The sequence below is a fragment of the Protopterus annectens genome, chromosome 8.part1 (assembly GCF_019279795.1).
Source record: "Protopterus annectens isolate FY-2018-M chromosome 8.part1, PAN1.0, whole genome shotgun sequence".
Lineage (NCBI taxonomy): Eukaryota > Metazoa > Chordata > Ceratodontiformes > Protopteridae > Protopterus > Protopterus annectens.
Genome location: NC_056742.1, coordinates 262968351 through 262990114, shown reverse-complemented (window position 1 = coordinate 262990114; position 21764 = coordinate 262968351). Strand labels below are relative to the sequence as shown.

General features: G+C 39.7%; 1 protein-coding gene across 2 annotated transcripts in view; it reads left to right on the top strand.

Annotated features, from left to right (window-relative positions):
- FANCA (FA complementation group A) overlaps positions 1 to 21764 on the top strand; it is a 2214801-nt gene that overhangs the window by 1444038 nt on the left and 748999 nt on the right. For both annotated transcript variants that reach the window (XM_044081851.1, XM_044081852.1), the window contains exon 31: positions 13000 to 13128. In XM_044081851.1, the coding sequence (XP_043937786.1) occupies positions 13000 to 13128 (129 nt within the window). The remainder of the gene's footprint in view (positions 1 to 12999; positions 13129 to 21764) is intronic.

The window sequence follows — 21764 nt, the reverse complement described above, 5'->3', positions numbered from 1 at the left end:
AGATGTAGTGAACAAATTGCCACCACTAGATGTCATTTTTCTAACTTTGAATTTCAAGGTGGTCTTTAGCCAGACCATTTCTTTCCTTGTCTTAGTAATGTTAGCTGAAAGGTTGATGTGCCTTGTTTTCATGATGCTTACAAAAAGGTTTCACTAAAATGAAGGGGCCTTACCCTTTTTCCCCATTTCTTTGCTGAAGTTTGTTGCAATACAACTCCACAGTTGTAATGCAGTCTCACTGTTTTCCACAGATTGTGTGATATTTCCAGTTTCTGCTGTGTTCATCACTGCTGCTTACATTTCTCTGTGTTCTGTCAGTTTCTGCCATGTTGAAACTACTTTGTCATGTTTGCTGGTATGGCCAAATATGTAATCACCAGATAAGCATGCAGTTTGTATTCACTGTCAGAACTTCAATCATCCCCCACTCACCTGAATTTTCTGCAAGCCTCTCAACCCCCCCACTTCAGCCTGAGGTTGTTGGGGAGGCCAAAATCTGTGGTCTGGGAAGAAGTGTGAAAAAAATAAAGGGCAAGGAATAATCTTCCAAAAGATTAAGGGATTAGAAAGGCAAGGAATCCTCTTGATCATCCATGTTGCTTGAAAAGAAGCATTGCCACCATTCTGAAGCTTAAGAATGTCTGCACAAGTCAAATGATGTAATTTGCTTTGCAAATAACCCTAAGCATGATTATTAGATTATTTTCTCAGTACAGCACCAATGTTCTAGGTCTCAGCATTTGAGTACCCTTTGTCATCAGAATGGAGCTCTTCCTCCCTTCCCTAGACATTATATCATTGAATGTCTGGGAGTCTGTCCTCAGCACTTTTTTGTTGTCCTGCATAATGTTGGCAGGTTCATTGAGGCCATCAGCTGAAGTCTCAATGAGAGTGCTTCATAAATGGACATGTCACTCTGAGTCTGTTGTGTTCCATTATCCCGCTTTGCCTATAAATTATGACCAATGGCACTAGGCCAGAGTTTTCCACTGAGCAGTCTGTGGAAGATCCTTATTTGGGTGCCATAGTTATTTTTGTGAAATCCTTGATAACAGCTTCAACAAATATTACTTTTATGGTCCTACCCTCTACTTTGGAGTCACCCTCAGTGGCTGCACCTCACTGACATTTCTTGGAATCCTCAAAAGGATCCTGAGTATTATGGGAAGAGTTTGCTTAGCTGGTTAGATCTTTGTTCCAGCCTTCTTAGCAGTTGGAAGAATGCTCAGGGTCTTTCCCCAGGCCGGATTCTGAAAAGGAGCTTATGTCCTTTCACACTCCAGTGTTCTTGTATCCTTCTGGTGTGGAGCCCTCCACGGAGGAAAGTGAAGAGGTTTGGCAATCAAAGGAGCTACCAAGAGAGGTCACTCCTTCCCTTATCTCATTCATTTTTTCATGCTAATCCTGTGATAGAGCTAAAAGGTTGGAGATGGCCACCTTCTTGACCTGAGTGCCCAGCGTTTCAGGAGGTGCTTAATGTGGGTCCCTGCCTTGTGTTTACTGTTACAGTAGTGAATGTACAGAGCGTCCACATGGCCAAGCACCTGTACCACTCCCTTATCATTGTTTCCTCTTGTTCTTTCGATCATAAAATTGGCAGTGAAGAAGAATGAGAGAACCCTGGTAAAGCTGCAGCTTTGACTATTAGGTTAGATAGGCTGTATCTTTCCTGTAGGTGCTACAGGTCATTACCCTGTGGCCTCCATTTTGGCAGTGAACTTGGAAGCCCTCCAGAGGGCCCCACACATTAGTGCTTTTCTACATCAGTTAATGGGACAGGACTCACTCTCTTCTTTTATCTGGAAACCAGTGTTCTGCTGGATGGACTGTCAAATGATATGCTACATGCATTGGAGGCTTCTTTTATGCAGGACATTTGTGCTGCAGCTTCCTGATCCTGGGGTTACACATTAACAAAATATTGCAGCCTGGATATAGAATCTAGGAGGGAAATGAGATTGAGAGGAACAGTCCTGAAAGAGATGTTTACCTAGTAGGGATCAGACCCATTCTGCCAGTCTACAACAATATAACTTGATGTTCTTTCTTTGAACATAGTTGCAATGTTCCAATGCAGATCAAGTTACCTTGGCAAGATAATTCATGGCTGGTCAGTGTACCAAAACCAAAAGCCTTCTATATGCTCGTATGTCTGATGTATGACCTAAGCCCGTGACCATAGGGGCAGCTGTAGGAGTTTAAGATCCTCAAGCTATCTAAAGCCAAGAAACCCTATAGAAGCTTGAGCAAAAAGAAAAAAATCAAGATCAGCTGAAAAGGAGGATAGATGATCTGACCCCCCCCCCACTCCACCCCACCTTCCATGGTCCACAGGGTGCATAGAGGTTGGTACAAACAGCAAGGGAGAAGGATGGAGGGATGCAGTACTGCAACAGGGATCACTAGGACTTCTCTGGTTATGGTAAGTTCTTACACAACCACACAGTGCCCTTTAAATCACTGTTGCAGTATTCAAATATAGATGGATGGTTCCCAAACTGTAGAATTTGGATAGGGTGTATGGTCCACTGAGAGGAGAGCTTGCCTGGTAGTAAAGTTAAAAGACAGAATTTGCAGAGAAAACATGATATGTCTTACTGCAGAAACAGACACTATTAGTTTTATAACTACAAATAAGCAACTGAATTGGTGTTCCACAGCAGGATTTGCTAATTGAAAGGGCACATTGTGTATATGATTTAAACCTGTCTGTGAGAACTCAGCCAAAGCCTATTTTAGTAAAGGTGCAGTCATACCAGCAGAACGACTTGATTCCCAACAAAACTGTGGCACAGAGGAAAAGTAGTAAAACTCAGGGACAACAAAGTATTTGAGGAAAAATGAATATTCACTGTACTTAAGGCAGATGAGGAGCAGGTTTGTCCCAGCAATCAGGAAATATCAGGTTTGAGATTCAAGCTGCTGTATCCATCTGTCTTCAGAATATTTTTTTTTCTGGAGGATCAAATATATTTTCTGATGCTGAATAGGCTTAGAAGGAAATAGTTTATCTAGCAAAAAAGTGAGCCAGCAAGCAGAAGGGCATTCTGCTTTTCAGTCTTCTAATGACAAAGCCCATAAAGAGAGACTTTGAGGTGAACCTTTTCCGTTGTTCCAAAGGGATTTAATAATGAGATAGTAAAAAGCACAGGAGCTGACTAGAAGAATTAGGAGAACCTGGACTTGGACCATAGACTGGTGTTTGAAAATGAAGACGGTCAAGAAGACTACCAGCAATACTGACATTAGATATAGGAATAGACATGCGAAATATGGCTTTGCAAGAGAAATGTTGTTGAGAAAGAATGGAATTTTGTTGAGTTAAACTTGTGGGTGAAATCTAAAGCATATACCCCACTTAGTCATTAATGTTTAGAATGACACTTAAGAGAATAAAGAAGTAAACTGTATTTAAAACAGTTTGTTCTTCATAAAATTTGTGTAAAAATATAAAATACATGTTATTGTAAAGCAGTTTTGGATGGGTGCATTTGGGTATTTTGATTACAATGTGCAGGGGATTTTATCAGTAATATATACTGTTAAATATGTTAAAACAGGCATGTGCTTCATTTGTAAGATGTTCAGACTTTATACAACAAGATAAGAAAGGTTGGTCAGAAACTAGTTATAGTTATTATAATGTGATCTTGGGGCTGCTAGGGGTGGAGTGTAAAAATGTATTTATCTGATGTTATCCTAGTCACCATTCATCACATATGGGTCTTGGATCTGACATCGGATCCGAGCCGGCACACTTTAGACAGCAGCTTAGCTCAAGCTTCTCATCTCCCGTAATACTGCCTTCCAACCCCACAGATCTTGTTTGCCATTCTTACTCATCCAATGCAGATTGCTCAGCTCCTCAGGGTTTTTTAAGTAATTTTTTTCTTAGTTCCTTAATTTTACTGTTAGAACCCTTCTCTTATCCAATTGTGCTAGTTTTCTGTCTTCCTTATAGACTTTCCCTTCCCATCTGGTTTGTTTGATTTTAGCACCCTTTTTCTCTCAGTTAGTAGTAGGTTCCTTTCTGAGGTAGGGGTTTTCTTTGGCTTAACTTTCTTCCGTCCTGTGGTTTTTGGAGTTAGTGCGTGTGTTGTTTGTGTTAGTGGACGGACTTCGGGTTTTTGACTTTGGCCTGTTTGTGGTACTGTCCCTCAGCTGTCGTTTCTGGTATTTGGTCACCTTCTCTCCATGTCGGAGAAACCCTTAGGTTTCAAGAGGTGCTCTTCGTGCAGTCGAAAGAAGCCTGTCTCTGACTCGCATGAGGGGTGCCTCTGTTGTCTCGGTGCCGACCATCATCTGAAGGTTGAATGTGGCATTTGTGCCACATTCAACCCCAGTGCCCTGGTCGATCACCGCAATAAGCTGTTGTTAAAAGGCCTGGTTAAAGGGGGTCCCCTGATCAAAGAAACCTCGACCAAGTTGGACTTCTATCTACGCAAGAGAAAGGATCCTCCCTCCTCATCCTCTGGGGATGTTCCTGTTAAATTAGCCAGGTGGTCGGATCCCAAATCTTCAAATCCAACTCCTGCCTTAGCGGTGTCAGATCTGAGAGCCTCTAATCCTATAACTTCTAGGGAATCAACTCCCAGAACCAAGGCCTTGGATCCCAGGTCCTTGGATCCGATGGTCTTGCCCTTGCCTCTCTGATCCAAGCCTTCCGGTTCAAAGCCTTCATATCCAAGTAAGCCCTCACTTGTCATGAGTGATTCAAGGCCTTCTGCCTCAGACCCGCGCATCTTCTTGGACCCAATCCAGTCAGATCCGAGGCCTGTAGGGGATCCCATTTTGATAGAGGATTTTCTTTCTGTTCCTTCAGGAGGGGATCAGATGTTTACCTCTTGATGTAGGGCCCATTCTCCAGATTGCAGGAGAGGATCCTCTGGGTCTCGGCACAGGTCTTCGGCTAGGTCCTCCATCTCCTCTCAATCCACCAGGAACATCCTACCTGCAGACATGAACAGGATGATGTGGTTCTTTTTAAAGTCTCAAATTGAATTGGGGCTCTTGGCTTCCCCAGCCCACAGGCTTAGGGAGCCTTCTCCTCCTCCCTGCTTGCCTTCTCCTCATCTGACCTTGCATGGATTAGACTCGGGGAGGGGGTGCTGCATGGAGGCGATGGAGGTTTCTGATACTCTCCTTGTCCCTACCTCATGTTTCCATTCCCCTGGGACAGACTGGGCCACCAGTCAGAGTTGTTGCCCTGGAGTCCTGGTTCATGTCCAGGCCTCTCGAACCATTCTCTGCCCCTCGGTGCTTCAGCACTTGATAGCACCAGACCAGCACTGCCCAAAGGGTTGATGGTTCATGCAGGGTCTGCCCCCTACTGTGTTGTGATTCTGTCAGCAGGGGAGGGGGCCAGGGCCTCATCCAGTCCCTCTGCCGTTTGGGCAGTGGAGAGATGCCTCTCTGCTACTAGAGTTGCCTGTCCAACTCACAGCACCCCCATCCAGCCCCAGAGTTTGAGTGGACCCCCCTCATCCTGCTCCAGTCAGCCTCATCTGATCTAGCCTTCATGGGTGAACTTCACCCATAGGGGTCCCTTCTTCTTCCGAGTCTTCCCCTGAGCCTCCCATGGAGGAAGTGCCTCGGAAAATAAACATGTAAGAAGAGACATCTGGACTCCCCTATGGGGTCAGAACACAAAGCTGTCTACCCTTAAAATAAAAATCAACGTGGCAACCCCAATAAACCCTATAACAGTTGGGAGCTATTCCAACGCAAACTACATTGTATTGAGCAATAATTTGTCAAAATTCAGTCCCACTCCTAACCCCGACTGGTACCAAGTCAGACTTTCCCAGTAAAAAAATGTCAGATAGAAGATTTAACCTACAAATTTATTATTTATTTTTGTGTAATATTACCTTTAGTGACAGAAAATGTTCTAGGAGACTCCACCATTCTCCCTTAGTTTTTTCCCCCTCAGTTCTTTTTTGATAATGGAACTGTACTCTGGGGGTTGAACTAACCTTAGTAATATTTAGGTTTCATTTGAAAATATAGTTTCTGTTGTCAGTTGATTGTTGTTTTTATTAGAATATAAAATTAAGTGTTAACTAAGCAGGACAGACATATTCTGCGTCTGTTCTTAGTGCTGATCATAACCCCAAATTTTCTTCAGTGCTTCAAGTTTCACCTTGCTCAGATGACTGTCCAGGAATTACTGTTAATACTTGAATTGTCTTTCTCCCTGTCAGCTGTGCTGTGGGTACCTTCATATATTGTCTGCTAGCACCTCATTCCTCTTCTTGGTCCTAAATGTCATTGTCTTCCTTGTGACAGATGATACATTGAAGGACATATTGTTTTTCACCATCAGCCGTTAGTACAGATGACTGAAACCGTTATCTGTTTTAACAAGCTGCTACTTACAGTTCAGAGTTTTTCCCTCATATCTCCATTTACCTACTATGTTACTCAATCTTCTCCCTCTGAAAAGGAAAACTTGCATCCATTAGACTCATGCAGTTAATATAAATAAGTATAACAGAAAGTCACTGAGGGTTGCACCAGGAGCTGTTTTCATACCAAAGTTAACAGTAGTTTCTTACCAGACAGCTGAAAAGCTTTCAGTGCAAAAACTTATTGTTATATGATGCATTTGGATACTTCTCAGACTCCATTTTAAAGATGTCCAAGGCCTTGACCAGCAGGGCAGCCTTCAAGTAGGTATCCTCCCAGGTGGAAGATGGTTTTACTTGTTGAGTCCTTGACAGAAAACCAGGCCATATTCTGATGCTTCAGAGGGAGAGAAGAAAACGGAAAAAGCTGCTGAAGCCCCTTCATAGATATTAGCATTTTCACCATTTCTTCTCACTCTGGGGGCACTGCCAAAGTGGGAGAGTGGTACTTTCACCCTCAGAGAACTGTATTTTTATTGCCTGTTTAGGACAGTAGCGGAGGTGCTGGACTTTCTGAATGTTTTTGTTTTATTTATATATTTTGAATAGAGCTGTGGACTGATCCACGAGACACCCATTCCAAATACAGCCTGGGAGTTAAAGCAGTAAGACAGAAAATGGGAGAACACACATTTATGAATGTAAGGCAATGCACAACTGTATAATACAAGGCAGTACAAAAGTTTAAGGTTAAAGTACAGTACTATAAGTTGAGAGGTAGCGATTGAGTAGTGTGTTTGCAAATGTACATTAAATGTAACAGTGATCAAGTTTCTACAGATCAACAAGAAATTATAAGAAAGTTTAGACATTTGGAAAGATTAGGAAGGTGGATGGTGGAAAAAGGTAGGGGGAGTGGTAAATAGGGTGGAAGGTCAGAGGTACCGAGTAAAATGGCCCAGGAGAGGGGCAGGGGGTTAAGTGTTAAGAGTTTGTGTAAATTCTGGTTGCTATTTTTTAATCTGTTAAGGGAGTGTTTAGCTTAATAGTGGGGAATAGTGCCCAGAGCAGGCTTCTTGAGTCCTAGACCTACAAAAACCTCTATCTGAGGTTGTCAGCCTCAGTTTACGAGCCATGAAAAAGCATTATAACTGATGTGGGAGGCACTGAATAAACTGCCTAAATGGAGTTTGCAAAAATACAAGTTAAACGTCAAATGAAATGCAAAATACTGGAAGGGAAATTGTATGATAATGTGAAAATACTAAATTAACTTGACAGCATGCTTTTGTTTTTATGAGACATGTTTAAGAGAATATGGGAAACACTAGAGAAAATATTAACAAAAGTTTAGCCAGAATTTGCAGATTATAATAACCTTGAAAATTTAAACCATGGCAGCATTAAACTAACAAACTCTGACCAGCTGGAGACAAAATGTATTTATTGATTGACATTTGATTACCTGGAAAGTCCCACTAGGTAGGAGCCCATTTTCGGTGGAAGCCCAGGGTGAAAAGCTCCAAAGTATTAACAAAACATTTTAAGAAAAATAATTTTACAGTCTTTAAAAATAATATAAAAACAACTACCATTTAAATAATTATACCAAATTTGACATAATATGAAAGCATTGGTTAAGAATAGATACAAATTATATGACAGTGATTAATAGAGAAATTTTAGCATGTTTACAGAGAAATTAAAGGTAAGTTAGTGTAATACAAACAGGAATTGTAGTACGAAGTGAGAGAAAAACAGACTCGTGGTGCATTTAGAGAGACAAAAAGTGGAGAGGCACCGTATAGCATCTCTTTATTTAGCAGTTTCATCCAACGTGAACAGACTTGATCAGAAAAATTAATAAGCCTCACGACAGAGGGAGCACATGATTTAAATACATTTTAACATTTATTATTAAAATCTGACACTGTAAAAATGTTAATATGCTTGAGAATAAAATTACATCTCTCAAAAATGTAGCATCTTTTATACAAAAAAATGTAAGAAATATTTATTAAAAACTTAATTTGTCTTGTAATTTAGATGTCTTTTACTATACTCTGAATATTAATGGATTTCTTTAGACTAGGGGAGGAACCTGAGTTTAGTCTCAACTGTTGAGCCAATTGTTTGTATTCTAGTTTTGTTTCCTAGTACCACCTTCTTTTCACATTAATTTTCTCTAAAATCATAAAAACAAATTTCTTAAAGTTGGTGCAGTGCTGTTAATATTTACTAAGGGCACCCTTGTTATCTGTTCTGCTTTCTTCATATGGTGTGATTGTGTTCATAAATCATTTTCTAAGGCATCACAAATCTATGATATGTTGACAGTTTTGCTCTATAAACATTGAAATACATATATGGGGGCTCCTTGCCATTTATTAGGATTATACGGTTTACCTTTAAAATGTTGATAGTCGGAATGTTGAACTCCGAACTGCACCTGGTCAAAACCTCGAATGCTGATGTTCTGAACTGCAAAATCTCGTCCCCTTTTTGACCCATGTTAGCACATGTTTGTAGGTGTAGCACGGTCGGAAATGTCAACGTTCAATGTTTTTCGAGTTTGTGACATTTCGGTGGTACAGATTTCATGGAAACATTTCAGTATTGCGGTCGTTCGACTTTGTACAGTCAACATTTTAAAGGTAAACCGGATTATACATGAACCTCCTGTGAGGCATTTTATATTGGCAAAACAGAAAGATACCTGCTTGTAGCTTAAGAAGCTTGCTGCCCCCTGTAGATGTTACTGATGGCACTTTCTGAAAATGTTTTACATTGAACATGCAAGATGCCAGGATATGCTTTAGTTACAGTTGCAAGTTAAATTAAATGCACCCCCCAAAAAAAAATAGACTCTGACATTAGCATCCATCATCCAGTTATAAAACATTTGAAGTAACAGTAATAGAAATACTTGGCCAACTAAGTGAACTTTCCAACTGAAGTACAAATTAAAATATCCAATTAATAAGTCAAAGTAACCGCAACCTACTGCTTTAAAGCCCTGCACACAATCCACATTGCTGCTAGTGTACTTTAAGACAGGCACAGTGTCACCAGATCATTAATTTTGGTTACACAACAATAGATATGTCTGCTCGTGTAACCATGTCACTTAGTGTTCTAGACCCACACTTAAGAAACATCCAGTGTTCTCTTTAATCACCGATTCTTTTTCCATATAGTAAACTATAGAGAAACCTAACAGTTGTCGTTTTGGCATTTCAGCTTTTTAGAGCATATGTATATGCTGAAGTTCTCCTTCATTCATCCTGATAATCCCATCCAGATTCCTTTCCTTTGAAGGACAGCTGCCTCATTTGTAGCATGAGGCTTTGGACCTTGGCAGAATGGCTTGGTGGAGTTTATGCTGCAGTGTCAGTCCTGGGGATTTGACTTCTGATTCTTTCTCTCCAACAAATCGAGACTTCAAACCCTCCTGGAACTAATAGATTTGACATTGGTAACCCTTTACAGTGGGTTGCAGTTCCCATCTTGGCTATCTTTTCACTCTTGTTCTTATGTTCTGCGCCACACAAATGCCTTCTTCCACCACACATCATGGCCTTGCATACTGGTCTAACAATGTGCCTAGCCTCTACGTCCAGTTTTTTTCTTCTTATCATATAGTTTTTACCTCAATCTTGATGCTCATAGGGCAGCAATCCTACATTTGGTGCCTAAGACATTATAAGCCATTCTGATACACTTGTGGCTGCCTATCACTAGCCAAGGCCAAAACTGACATTGCCTCTTCAGCTTGGGTGAAGTACTCTTAAAGGTGTCAGTGTTTTAATCTAGTCACCTGAAGTTGCAGATAGGAAAAATCCAAGCCTGCTTATTTCTCAAAGTAATGCAGCAGTTAGGAGTGTCCACTGCAGAGACCGGCAAGAGATATCTCTGCTGTCCCAAGACAGTGTTAGGTCACCATGACAACATAAAAAAGCATAGCAGAAATTTGTCATAAGCCTGTCCTAAAGATAGCCTCAGTAGATTCTCCTGTTACCAGTTTCCCTATAACTACCAGTAGTCAAACTCATACCCATTGCCTAGTATGCCTGATAAGAGGCCAGCAGCCACTTTAAGAGAGGGGTTTTCCTGGAGTGTCAGCACAACTCGCGCCCCAGTCAGGTAGCTTTAGTTTATCTTTGATCAATCACAAGGCACAGTCCCTCAAGTTCCATCAGTGCATGTTCTGTGGAAGCACTTTGGACTCTTCTCATCTGGCATTTACTTTAGTCTAGGTGGAAGGTGATCCACGTGGACTTCCCTCACTTGAGCAGCTTACCGGACATGCCTGGGTGTTTGATGGTTTGATAAACTGGGGGATCTGTCCTCACAATTGGAATAGCTGCATCTTAGGGAACACTACCTAATGCTATCTCCATGTCCTGTACAGTTCTCACCATTCCCCATGCATCCTTTAGTGGGTGTTACCAAGTGCTGATGGTCTGTCATCTAACCTTGGGTCCCATCCGTGTGTGTGTGTGCATGTGCATGTGAGTGCACGTGAGTGTCTTGAAAATGTGGGCCCACCCAAACCAGAGTTCAGATCAGGGAGGTCTTTCTCACCACTTGTGACTTGGGGCCAAAGTTTTGTTTCTTAGATGCATAAAAATAGTGACTCCTCCTTTCCATGCATATCCTGTCCCAGATGGCACCTATTTTAGGTAAAACCCTCAGGTAAACAAGTACTTTAAGGACTGGCGTATGGCCTCATTCCTTTCCCCCAAAAATGTTGAAATGAAGGTCTGTTGAAACAGGAATACTTATGTGTCCTTCTGCTCATGAAGATTCTGCTATAGCTTTCTGTAGTCACAATCTGGACCCTGCAAATATAATTCCTAAGAAGACAGATATAACTTTCAGCTGATTGAAGTATGATCCATTCTAAGTAACTTATGGTAGAAGTCACCAAAACCACAGTAGCCATCCACCTTAGCACTTAATGAAGAGTTTAAGTTGAAGGGTGATTTCCTTTGTCTGCTTGGTGAATAAGATTGCTCAACTATTCATCTCACTTGTCCAGTTTCCACTGCTCCCTTTTGGCCAGGTGCCAGAAAATATTTCAGTCCTTCCTGATTCTGGGGTCAAATAAGAGCTGATCAAGATTTTTTCTATTGTGTCTACCATTGTTTTTACTGTAATCTTTTGTAATTCTGATTAAATCAATTTTTGGACTAGGGCAGTAGGCTGTGGAATGTGCCTGTGGTGGATGGCATGGCTGAAGTTAATCTGATTTTTGGATGAACTCAGTAAGGCCATCCTGGATGCTGCCTTTTGACAGATATCCTTCATTGTTAAGTCTCTTAGGAGTAGATGGTCAGCCTCCTAAAAATGAAACTGTCCTTTTCTATGTAAGCAGGCAGCTGTGATGTCTCCCCCTCCAAAAAAAGTCCCTTTGCCCCTTCTAAGCCAGGTTAGTTCTCAAGGGTAAGACAGCCTCACAAATTGAAAAGAACCCCAAGCATTAATGTACTGTCAACCCCCAGGCAAACGTGTGTGTGTGTATACATGCGCGCGTGCACACACACACACACACACACACACACACACACACACACACACACACACACACACACACACATTTGCTGGCTAAGCCTCTCAGAAGTAACATCCTTAGCTGAGCAGTTACAATGCTGACTACACTCCAGAACAGCCTATAGAGGAGAGATTCTGTGAGATTTCTACAGCTTAGAAGAACATTGCAAAGGACCACTGCGTTCTTGACATTGTTGGAACCAGACACTTCTTTGGGGTCTTCTCTCCTCACCAGAAAGGACTGTACTGCAAGACCAAGTCTTCTCTATCAGTAATGGATCAAAGGATGCCCTGTATGCCAGACACAGGTCACTTCTTAGCAGTCTGGAGGATATTGAGTTTAGTGACAGGGCTTTGAGTCCATCCATGTAAACATGCTTAGGCCTTGCATCGTTTTAGTAAGGTATGTCTGTGGGTGTTGCAATTGTTGCATGTATTTGGTCAGATATATGCCAAGGGGGGCATAATAGTCAGTGATCTCCTAAGGAGGGCTGAGTAAAATGGGACAATGACATCCCTAGATCTAGACACTTTTGTTTATAAGTTGTGCAGTATAGAAGGAATTAACAGTTCACAACTCCTGAACATATGGGTTAACTTTTAGGGATGTATTGTCAGTGTGGTAGTTTCCTGGAGTGAATGACTTCCAAAGGACACAGTAATGCATTTTTTGGCATTTAGTTTCAGTCCATGATTTTGACACCGGTTATTTGTGACAAGTCTTGCAGGATGGCTATAAGTCATTTAGGGATTGAGTAACTTCTCCTAGCTTGCAGTTATCTGCAAACTTAGTCAGGCAGAGCACTTTGGTATAACCTTTTATTTTACAAATGTTGATACCAAACAGGAGAAGTCCCAGCACAGAACCCTGGGGGGACTGCACTGTTGACTGGTCTGTTAGTGGGAGTAACTTCTCCTGTTTTGATTATCTGTGTCCACTCTGTGATGGACAATCTGTATGGAAAATTATGGTGCATAGACTTGGGGATTTTAATAATAGGGCTTGAAATCATATGTGGAATACTCAGTTCATCACTAGCATAATTATTACAGTTAGCACAACTGAATAAAACATGCTTTTTCCATTTTCATATTTCAGGCATGAATACCAGCGCTGGGCTTGTTACCAAGTATACCTGCCATTGCTTTCAGCAACTGAGAGCTACGGAGGAAATGTGAAACGTGCCTGCAGTGTAATTGTCCATTCATTGCTTGATTTTTGTCAGAGGTAATTTTTTTTTATAATTTTCAAGAGCCTTGCATTGAAATGCTCATAAATATGGTGTTACTTATGAAGGACTTCCTCTTAGTGACTACACATACAGAGTTGGATCAGGAGTTGCAGTGCTTAGCACTTTTTAATAATTAATATGCTTGTATGTTATTTTGCATGAGTATAAGGTACCAGAGAGGAAACTTCTCTTCATTTGTAGTAGCTTTTATTTCTTCTTAGTTTCTCAGCAAAAATAGTTTGAACACTGATTGTGGAAGGGTCAAAGTGCAAGTTCCTCATCTCGTCTGCTTCAGTCTTCTGTGCTCTAATTTCTGAATGTGTGTATCTAAAGTTAAGCATTTCCCTTCATTGTTGCAGTAAGATGTGTGCATACCCATGAGATATATGATGCTCCTTTGAGGTAATAAAATGATTTCTGTGGTTTTAAGTAATATTTTCTAGTGAGTATCTTTCTTTATATATCCTCTAAGAAAGTAAAGACATGGGTGGGGTAAAGAGATCAGGCTACAAACAAAAAAGCATAAGAAACTCACAATAGAACACATGAATGGGTTTTTAGTGGCATCTAAATCAGATGCTGCTGTTAGAAAGTGATAATTAAGGTGCATAAAATATTGCACAGTAACTGTAAGAATCAATCAGCAGAGGACTGAAAAGATTGGGAAGAGGGACTGGAAAAGTGATTTGCAAAGTAAAAATGATAAGAAATCTGTGTGGCTCCAAAGTATGCAACACACATCTCTCAAACTCTTAGCACAATAAATATTGACAAAGCCAAAAATAATGGAGGGACAAAGAGCCAAAAAAAGAGATGCAAATTGTAACTATTGCTGTTATATAAACTTAGAAAGTTGGTAGAATAAAACTTGTTGTATTAGCATGATTTTTTTTTTGAAGGATATACTCTAAAACTCAAATATCTGTCATTATTTATCAACTTCAAGCCTCAATAATTTGCCCAGAAACCGCAGATTTTATGAGGAGGAGACAAAAAATATGAAGCAGAAATCTGGACAGTTGAGAGGTATGATGCAACCAAGTCCAGAAGAAAGTTTAGTGTTTAAAAGGTCTGCCTAGGTATTTTTATACCCCGAGCAAACTTCAAAGAAGTTTTCCTTAGGTAGTTAGTTGCTGGAGGTGTGATGGGAAAAGAATAATTTTGGGAATGTAATGAGTTTGCAGATTTTAAAAAATTCTTAAGAGTATTTTGTCAGGAATGTTAAGGTAGCAAATGTCTGTAGGTAAGGAAATTATTCTTTTGAGGTGAGATACAGGTATGAATTGCTCATATATAATAAGGCCTTAAGTTTAATGTGATCTCTCTCTTTCTCAGTTTTGTTTCATGCCTTTCAGCATATCTGGCAATGAACACTTTCCAGGCACTCATTGTTTTTGTTGCAGTTATGGTTGTATGGGTTCGGTTTGCTATAGTCTGGTACCCAACCCCCCCCCTCACTGGAGGGGTATAGCACATACACTCGCACCTAGGGCCAATTTAGTGTGTCCAGTCCTCCTACTGCATGCCTTTGGAACGTGGGAGGAAACCCACAAAAACACAGGGAGGACATGCAAACTCTGCATAGAAGGTACCTCAGCCGAGAATCAAACTGGAGAACCTCTTGCTGTGAGGTGACAATGTTTAACCGCTGCACCACTGTAAGTTTAATGCAGTCTGCTTTAAAAAAAAATGCTAGAAAATGGAAACCAAAATCTAAACCAACTTGTAATTGAAATTGTGAATATTGTAAAGGTGATTAAAGAACTGGAGATGGAATCTTTAGAAAAGGGAAAAGCAAATGACATAAAAAAATATAATTTGTGGGAATAATACACACAATAATGTTCAGAAGAAATGAGGTTTAAGGAAAGCTAGGAGCTGAGCAATTTGTATAATGTGGAAGTAAATGATAAAAAGACATCATGTGTAATGCATGAAAATAATGAAAAAATCACTGTGGTTTGTTTTATTTTATATCCGTTTATGTATCCTTGTTTAAAATGTGAATATTTAATAAAAGTGTTTAAAAACAATTGTGTGGCAGATGGACTGCATATCTGGATATGTTTATTGACTTAAAGCAGTGCTACCCATACTAAACAATTATCATTTATTATTCATTTTGTCTGACTGAAATGGCAGCAGTAAGACTACATTAAAACCTTTAGAGTAGTACATAAGCCACTAAAATATGAGTTGAACAATACAAATTAATTAAGTACTGGGGTTGGATGCTTTGAGCATTTATTTTGTGGCCCCCAGCACAACATGAAACTTGGTCACTACACTAAGAATAAGTTTTATAGGACTTTTCTTATTGGTGTGTCTAAGGCTGCAAAATAAAACGGACATTCATACAGATGATTTATTATATAGGTTGACCTTCAGCAACTGAAAGATTTTTCATTGGCTGTCAGTCTGATTGGTCCTCTGTAAATGCATTTCTTCAGCTGTTGTGTGGCGATTTTCAGCCTAGTGTTCACAGATGTCCTTATTTGGTCAGTACTTCCTTTTGAGGAGACCATGATATTAATGAAAGAGTGTTTCTAGAAAGGAGTGGCAGCTCAGCTTCCTGTAGTTCTTTCCCTACTTTGCTGGATCAGAGCTCACCTGGAAACACAGTTTATTTTTCCTTAGTTTTAGTAAAAAAAAAATGTTTTTTCTACAAAATAATTTTTTTTCTTGTATGTTTTTGTCTTCTTGCAGGACCTCTCCTTATGGCGCCTCTGTCTGAACCCAGTCAGGAACGGGAGCCTGGCATTGTCAGGCTCAGCAAGAGCTCTACAGCCTATTCATTCCTACAGTTGAATGTTAATGAATCCTTTATTCCCAGATGAGAGTTGAGAGGGATGAAACACTTTATTGTAGGAGCACTGCCCCGGAAGCTCTTCTGAGTTCTGCTAATTCTGTTTCTCGAGAGGAAACAGTAGGCTAATACACCACTGGGGTTTGGCTTAATGGTTAAGGTGTTTACCTCACAAACAAAAAGTACAAGGTTTGATTCTCACTAAGGAAAACTGGCTAGACTTAAAAATAGTCCACAAGGACAGCTAGCCTAGTACTTACCTATGAACATAGAATACTGACAACAACATAGTACAAATACGTAAAATCTTATCATAACAGTAGATGTCCTTCTTTTCTCTGTTGTAATATTCATTAGAGAAGGGATGTCCCAACCCGGGCAGCCTTTCACTTGGCCAGTATAAAGCTTAAAAGAGATCTTGTTTGTGCCGTATGTCACTGAATAAAAGACAGTCTAATGCACTATACAAACATATACTTAAACATGTCACTGCTTCCTTCAGATTTACTGTCATTGATAGAATATTCGGTGACAAGACCAATAAGTCTGGGTGTCATACAGCTCTTAATTATAAAGAGATAAAGTGGATTATCAAATTGGGTGGGCTTTTTCAGCCTGGATTGAATGATCACTTGTAATTAACCAATAGGCAGCTTTTGTTAACTAAAGGATTTGTATAAATAATCTGGATGTGTATAAGCTCTGTTTTATACTGCGGAAGGCTATCTTAGCCGAAACTGGTCTGGTTGGTTTTTGTGGGGTTAGAAGTTTTTAACCCCACCCTTTTGATGCTAATGTTTAATAAAAACTGAGCATTTTCAATCACATTTAAGTGCTGGCCTCTGTTATTTGAATTTGCTTGAGGTTTATTGGGCCTGTGCACTTGCCGTACTTGCGAGGGTGATTTTCATTTGGAGTTCCAGCCTGTTCTCAGCCTGTTCTCGCTGTTGGCTTCAATGTGATTACCATTCACATCAGTGGTGGAGTTTACTAACATTTCATTGGTCTGCCACAGATTGGATTTTGCCTTTTGGATGGAGCTGGATTCGTGAGCGTGGATTCATGTTGTATTGACTGGATTTTTCTATTGTAACCGTATTTTCATATCCTGTTGTTGGGTCCTGGTTGAGACCTGTCTTGGAGTTCCTGGTGTCATCCGAATCAGGTGGATTCGCTTTTTGGCTTAGGAGCAATTCTTTTTATTTTATCAAACGGAATTGTGTATTTTTTCAACGGGTCTGTTCGCGTGGTTGACATCTGAAGTGCCACATTGGGTTGGTGTATGGGATTGTGGAATTGCTGAAGTTTCGGGTGAGCACCTGTGATGTTTTATTTCATCCATTATTGGTACTGTATTTCACCTTATTCACTATTGTTGGGATCCGTTATTCAGTTGGAAAGAAAGGATATAGAATTATGTCATCTTGAGCTATTTAATCCCTGTCAGGTGACTTTGTTCCTATACGGTCATTTTCAGTTCGAGTCTTACACTTGATTCATATGTCAACATATATGGACATTTGGATTTGATGATTGAGACTATTTATGGTTTTGTGATGTAAACAGTGGGGACAACAAGGGTATGTAGCACTGTACAAGCAAGTCCTATGTGTGATTTTTATATCATTAAACATGGACTTGATGTTTTGTACTGTTTAGGGTGGGTGATCTAAACAGTTGGAACAACAACGGTACGTAGCATTGTGCAAAAAAAAATTTTAAGGTGACATTAACCTACTTGATTTAGGGCAGGATTTATGTATATTTAGTATAAAAGCAGATGTACAATGGCTGTTATGGTTCCCGTGTAATTACATCTTATTAGGAATATATTCAGTATCAGTGATTTATATAAATCTGGATTAGTGTATATTTATCTTTGTATATATGTTTTGGTGGACCTATGAACAGAGGATTGTAACATTGTGCGGTTTGGATTGGTTGTTGTTGTGTCTTTCGGCTTTTCCCGGTTAGGGGTCGCCACAGTGGAACTCCGGTCCGCTAATGATTGGCAGTTGATTTTTACTTGCTGAGTTGCCAGCCCTAACGCACAACCTTCAACGAAGGTACGCCCATTCACGCATGTCTCCATGCAGAAGATGCTTTAACTGAGAATCGAACCGGTCAGCGTCTTACTGTGAGGTGAGAACTTTGGTATATATTCCTATTCTGACTTTGAACATTTGGGGTTGAGCTATACCATTTATTTGTATACTGGTTATTATGACTCCCTCATATAATTGTACAGGGGAATGTAGCATTTTGTTGTTTTGAGTTGTTTACATCCATCTTGTTATAAACATCACAAGGGCTATTATTGTTCCTCTAATATGGTTGACATTTGGATCAGTACTATGTATAATTTAACCTAAAATGTTTTTTTGAAACTGAACAGTATATTGGATCCTATTAACTATCTGTCCTAGTTTCATATTAAAATCTAGGTTGTTAATCTTCATTTTAATAATTTCGGTATTTTGTCTATTAAGATATACATGATAGATATTCATCTTCAAAAGTGGAGTCATTCATAAGTCTGCAACTTTTTTGACCTTTCGGGTGTATATACATATATAGATCTTATAAGCTTAGCTTAGGGGCAATATTGATCTGGTTTCGATTTTGAAAGTTTTGTCATCAGGTAATGATGATTTACATGTATTTGTATTAGGTCTATGGACAATCCTATTATTGATTCGAATACTAATGATTCAATGAATAGTTGCAATACTGTTTTTTCAGAAGCTTACTAAGTGCATGAAGACAGTACACACGAATATGTGGCACTTGAAACTCTTCAAAGCCTACCAGTTAAAGGGCATTACCCATAGGGGGTTGTGGGTAAGAATCCAACCCGTAGTGAATAATATAGATGACACTTTAGCTGTAAAATGGGCCCAGGTTCAACAAAGGGCGTCCATGGGTTTTGTTGAGGCTTTGGCAGCCTATTACGAACCGACGGTTGACCGTTGTATTACGGAAGTGGGATTGATATGTGAGGAAACCAAAAGTTTTGAGGACTTATCATGTTATTCAACATGTTTGAACAAACTTAGTACAGAACTACTCAATTTTGGAGAAATAAAAGAGAGAAAAAAATAAAAACATTTAACCAGGGTATGGGTGATTATGATGGGGGAAAACCCTTTGGCTCATATAAACAGGTTAAATTTGGCCAGTCAGAGACTAGTCTTCATAATCAGAAAAGAAAGAGACCCAAATCTATTTTAAAGAAATCTAAGGGGTTGAACAGCAGTTCATCAGGTGAGGATTCATTCTCTGCCACGGATGTGGATGGTAATCATACTTTGGAATCCCCTACCCCTAAGAGACGCAATTTGGATGCCCCTTTAGGGCCCGGACACATAGGGGAGGCTGAAAACATAGGGGATACAAGGGATCTCAAGAGTCTTCTCAAATTTATGGTACAAAAATAAATGATACTTGCAATTTATTGAACCTTTCATCTATATCTCTTTTAGAGGTTGAAACACAAGTACTTAATAAAGGTTTAAATTTTGTACCTGGCTTTTTTGTGTCTGAAGATTCCTTGGCACAGGATGTGGTATCATTTTGTTGTTTGCTAAACTTAAGATTGTATTTTGATGGGGAAACTACTGATACTAATATTGATTCCTTTAAATTTCACAAATCTACCTTTATGCCACCCATGCAACAACAGGTGGCGTTGTTCCAGTCCAGTGTTCTTAAAGATTTGCATTTTCATGCTCATGAACATCGCATATTACCTCATAATCTTTCAAAAAATGAAGAACAGGTGGTATCCAATCTAAAAAAATAATAAGCTAGTTATTTTACCAGCAGACAAGGGAGGAGCTGTGGTAGTAATGGATTGGGATGTTTATTACAATGAAGTCCAAAGACAATTAAGAGATGGCTGATGCTATATGGTCATGCCCCTAGATCCAACTTCTAGGTTCAAGGCAGAAATTGATAATTTCTTAAAAGTAGCAAGGGAGGAGGGTATTAGTGATTCCGATGTATACCATCTAATGGTACAGGACCCCATATCCCAATACTTATATCTTCTGCCCAAGATTTATAAGGACTTACATAATCCACCAGGGACACCTATAGTCTCAGGCAGAGGGTCCCTCATTGAACCACTTTCACAGTTCCTAACTAAATGATTGCAACCATTATTGAAATTTATTAGAGCCACATATACAGGATACTACACATTTTTTGAGTATCATTTCTGACATGCAGTTGGAACCAGGCTGGCTTCTTTGTACACTTGATGTTACCTCCTTGTATACCAACATTCCACATTGGGCTGCCCTTTGTGCCCTACAATACTGGCTAGACAAAAGTGAACTGTATCAGCCGGGATTTAATACATTCTTGGTTTGTGTAGCAGAGCATGTTTTAACCAAAAATATTTTGTATTTTCAGGATCAATGTTATTGGCAGGTACAGGGTATAGCTATGGGGGCGTCTTTTGCCCCCATCTGTTCTGATTTATTTATGGCTTATGTGGAGGACCAACTTATTTATGATTCTGGGCATAATTTGTACTTGGAGAAAATTGATATTTGGAGACGTTACCTAGATGATTGTTGGTTGATGTGGAGAACTGACAGTACATATTTGCATGAGTTTGTGGAAAATCTTAATGGGAATAAGTGGGTAATCTGGTTTACGGTCCATTATCATACACATCAGTAACCTTTCTGGATGTTTTGGTCACTAGAAATTTGGACAATACTCTGGACAGTCAAATTTTCCAGAAATACCCCCAATACAACTCATTGCTTCATGCATCTAGCTTTCACCCCCAACATATTATTAGGAATATCCCCAAATCATAATTCCTTTGGGTTAAATGTGTTTGTTCAAATATGGCTACATATGAACAATATAGGCGTGATCTTGTACAAAGATTCAAAAATAGAGGTTACAAATATGACAATATTATTACTGCCGGTAATTGGGCCTCCAGCCAGGATAGGAAGGATCTGTTGACATACAAGGAACATCCATCTGATAGGACACCTGATTTGAGGTTGGTTACCACTTATGGACATAACACTGGGGCATTTATGGATATCATTAATAGGCATTGGAATATCTTGATGGCGGATTATAGGCTATCGGATATTCTTGGTAACAAATGCCTTTTTTCTTTTCGCAGAGGGAAAGCACTTTAGTCATTACAAGCATTATCAAGGGATTTCCAGAACTCAGCAACAACAAACTATTTACAGGAGAGGTGCTATATGTGGGTGTGTCCCTTGTGTGGGCACTGCACTCGAGTGAATAAATCCAAACAGTTCAGCAGAAAAAATACTGGTCTTGTTTATGACATCAAACTTCTGGCTAATTGTGGGTCTGATTGGATTATATACCTAGCAACATGTACATGTTCTGCATTCTGTATTGGCCAGACATCTAGACCTTTACACTTACATATTAGTGAACATTTGAGTGATATCAGGAATAAAAGACAGTCTAATGCACTATACAAACATACACTTAAACATGTCACTGCTTCCTTCAGATGTACTGCTATTGATAGAATATTCGGTGACAAGACCAGTAAATCTGGGTGGCATACAGTTCTTAATTATAAAGAGAAAAAGTGGATTATCAAATTGGGTGGGCTTTTTCAACCTGGATTGTATGATCACTTGTAATTAACCGATAGGCAGCTTTCATTAACTAAAGGATTTGTATAAATAATCTGAATGTGTATAAGCTCTGTTTTACACTGAGGAAGTCTTTCTTAGCTGAAACAGGTCTTGTTGGGTTTTGTAGGGTTAAAGGTTTTTACCCTACCCTTTTGATGCTAATGTTTAATAAAAA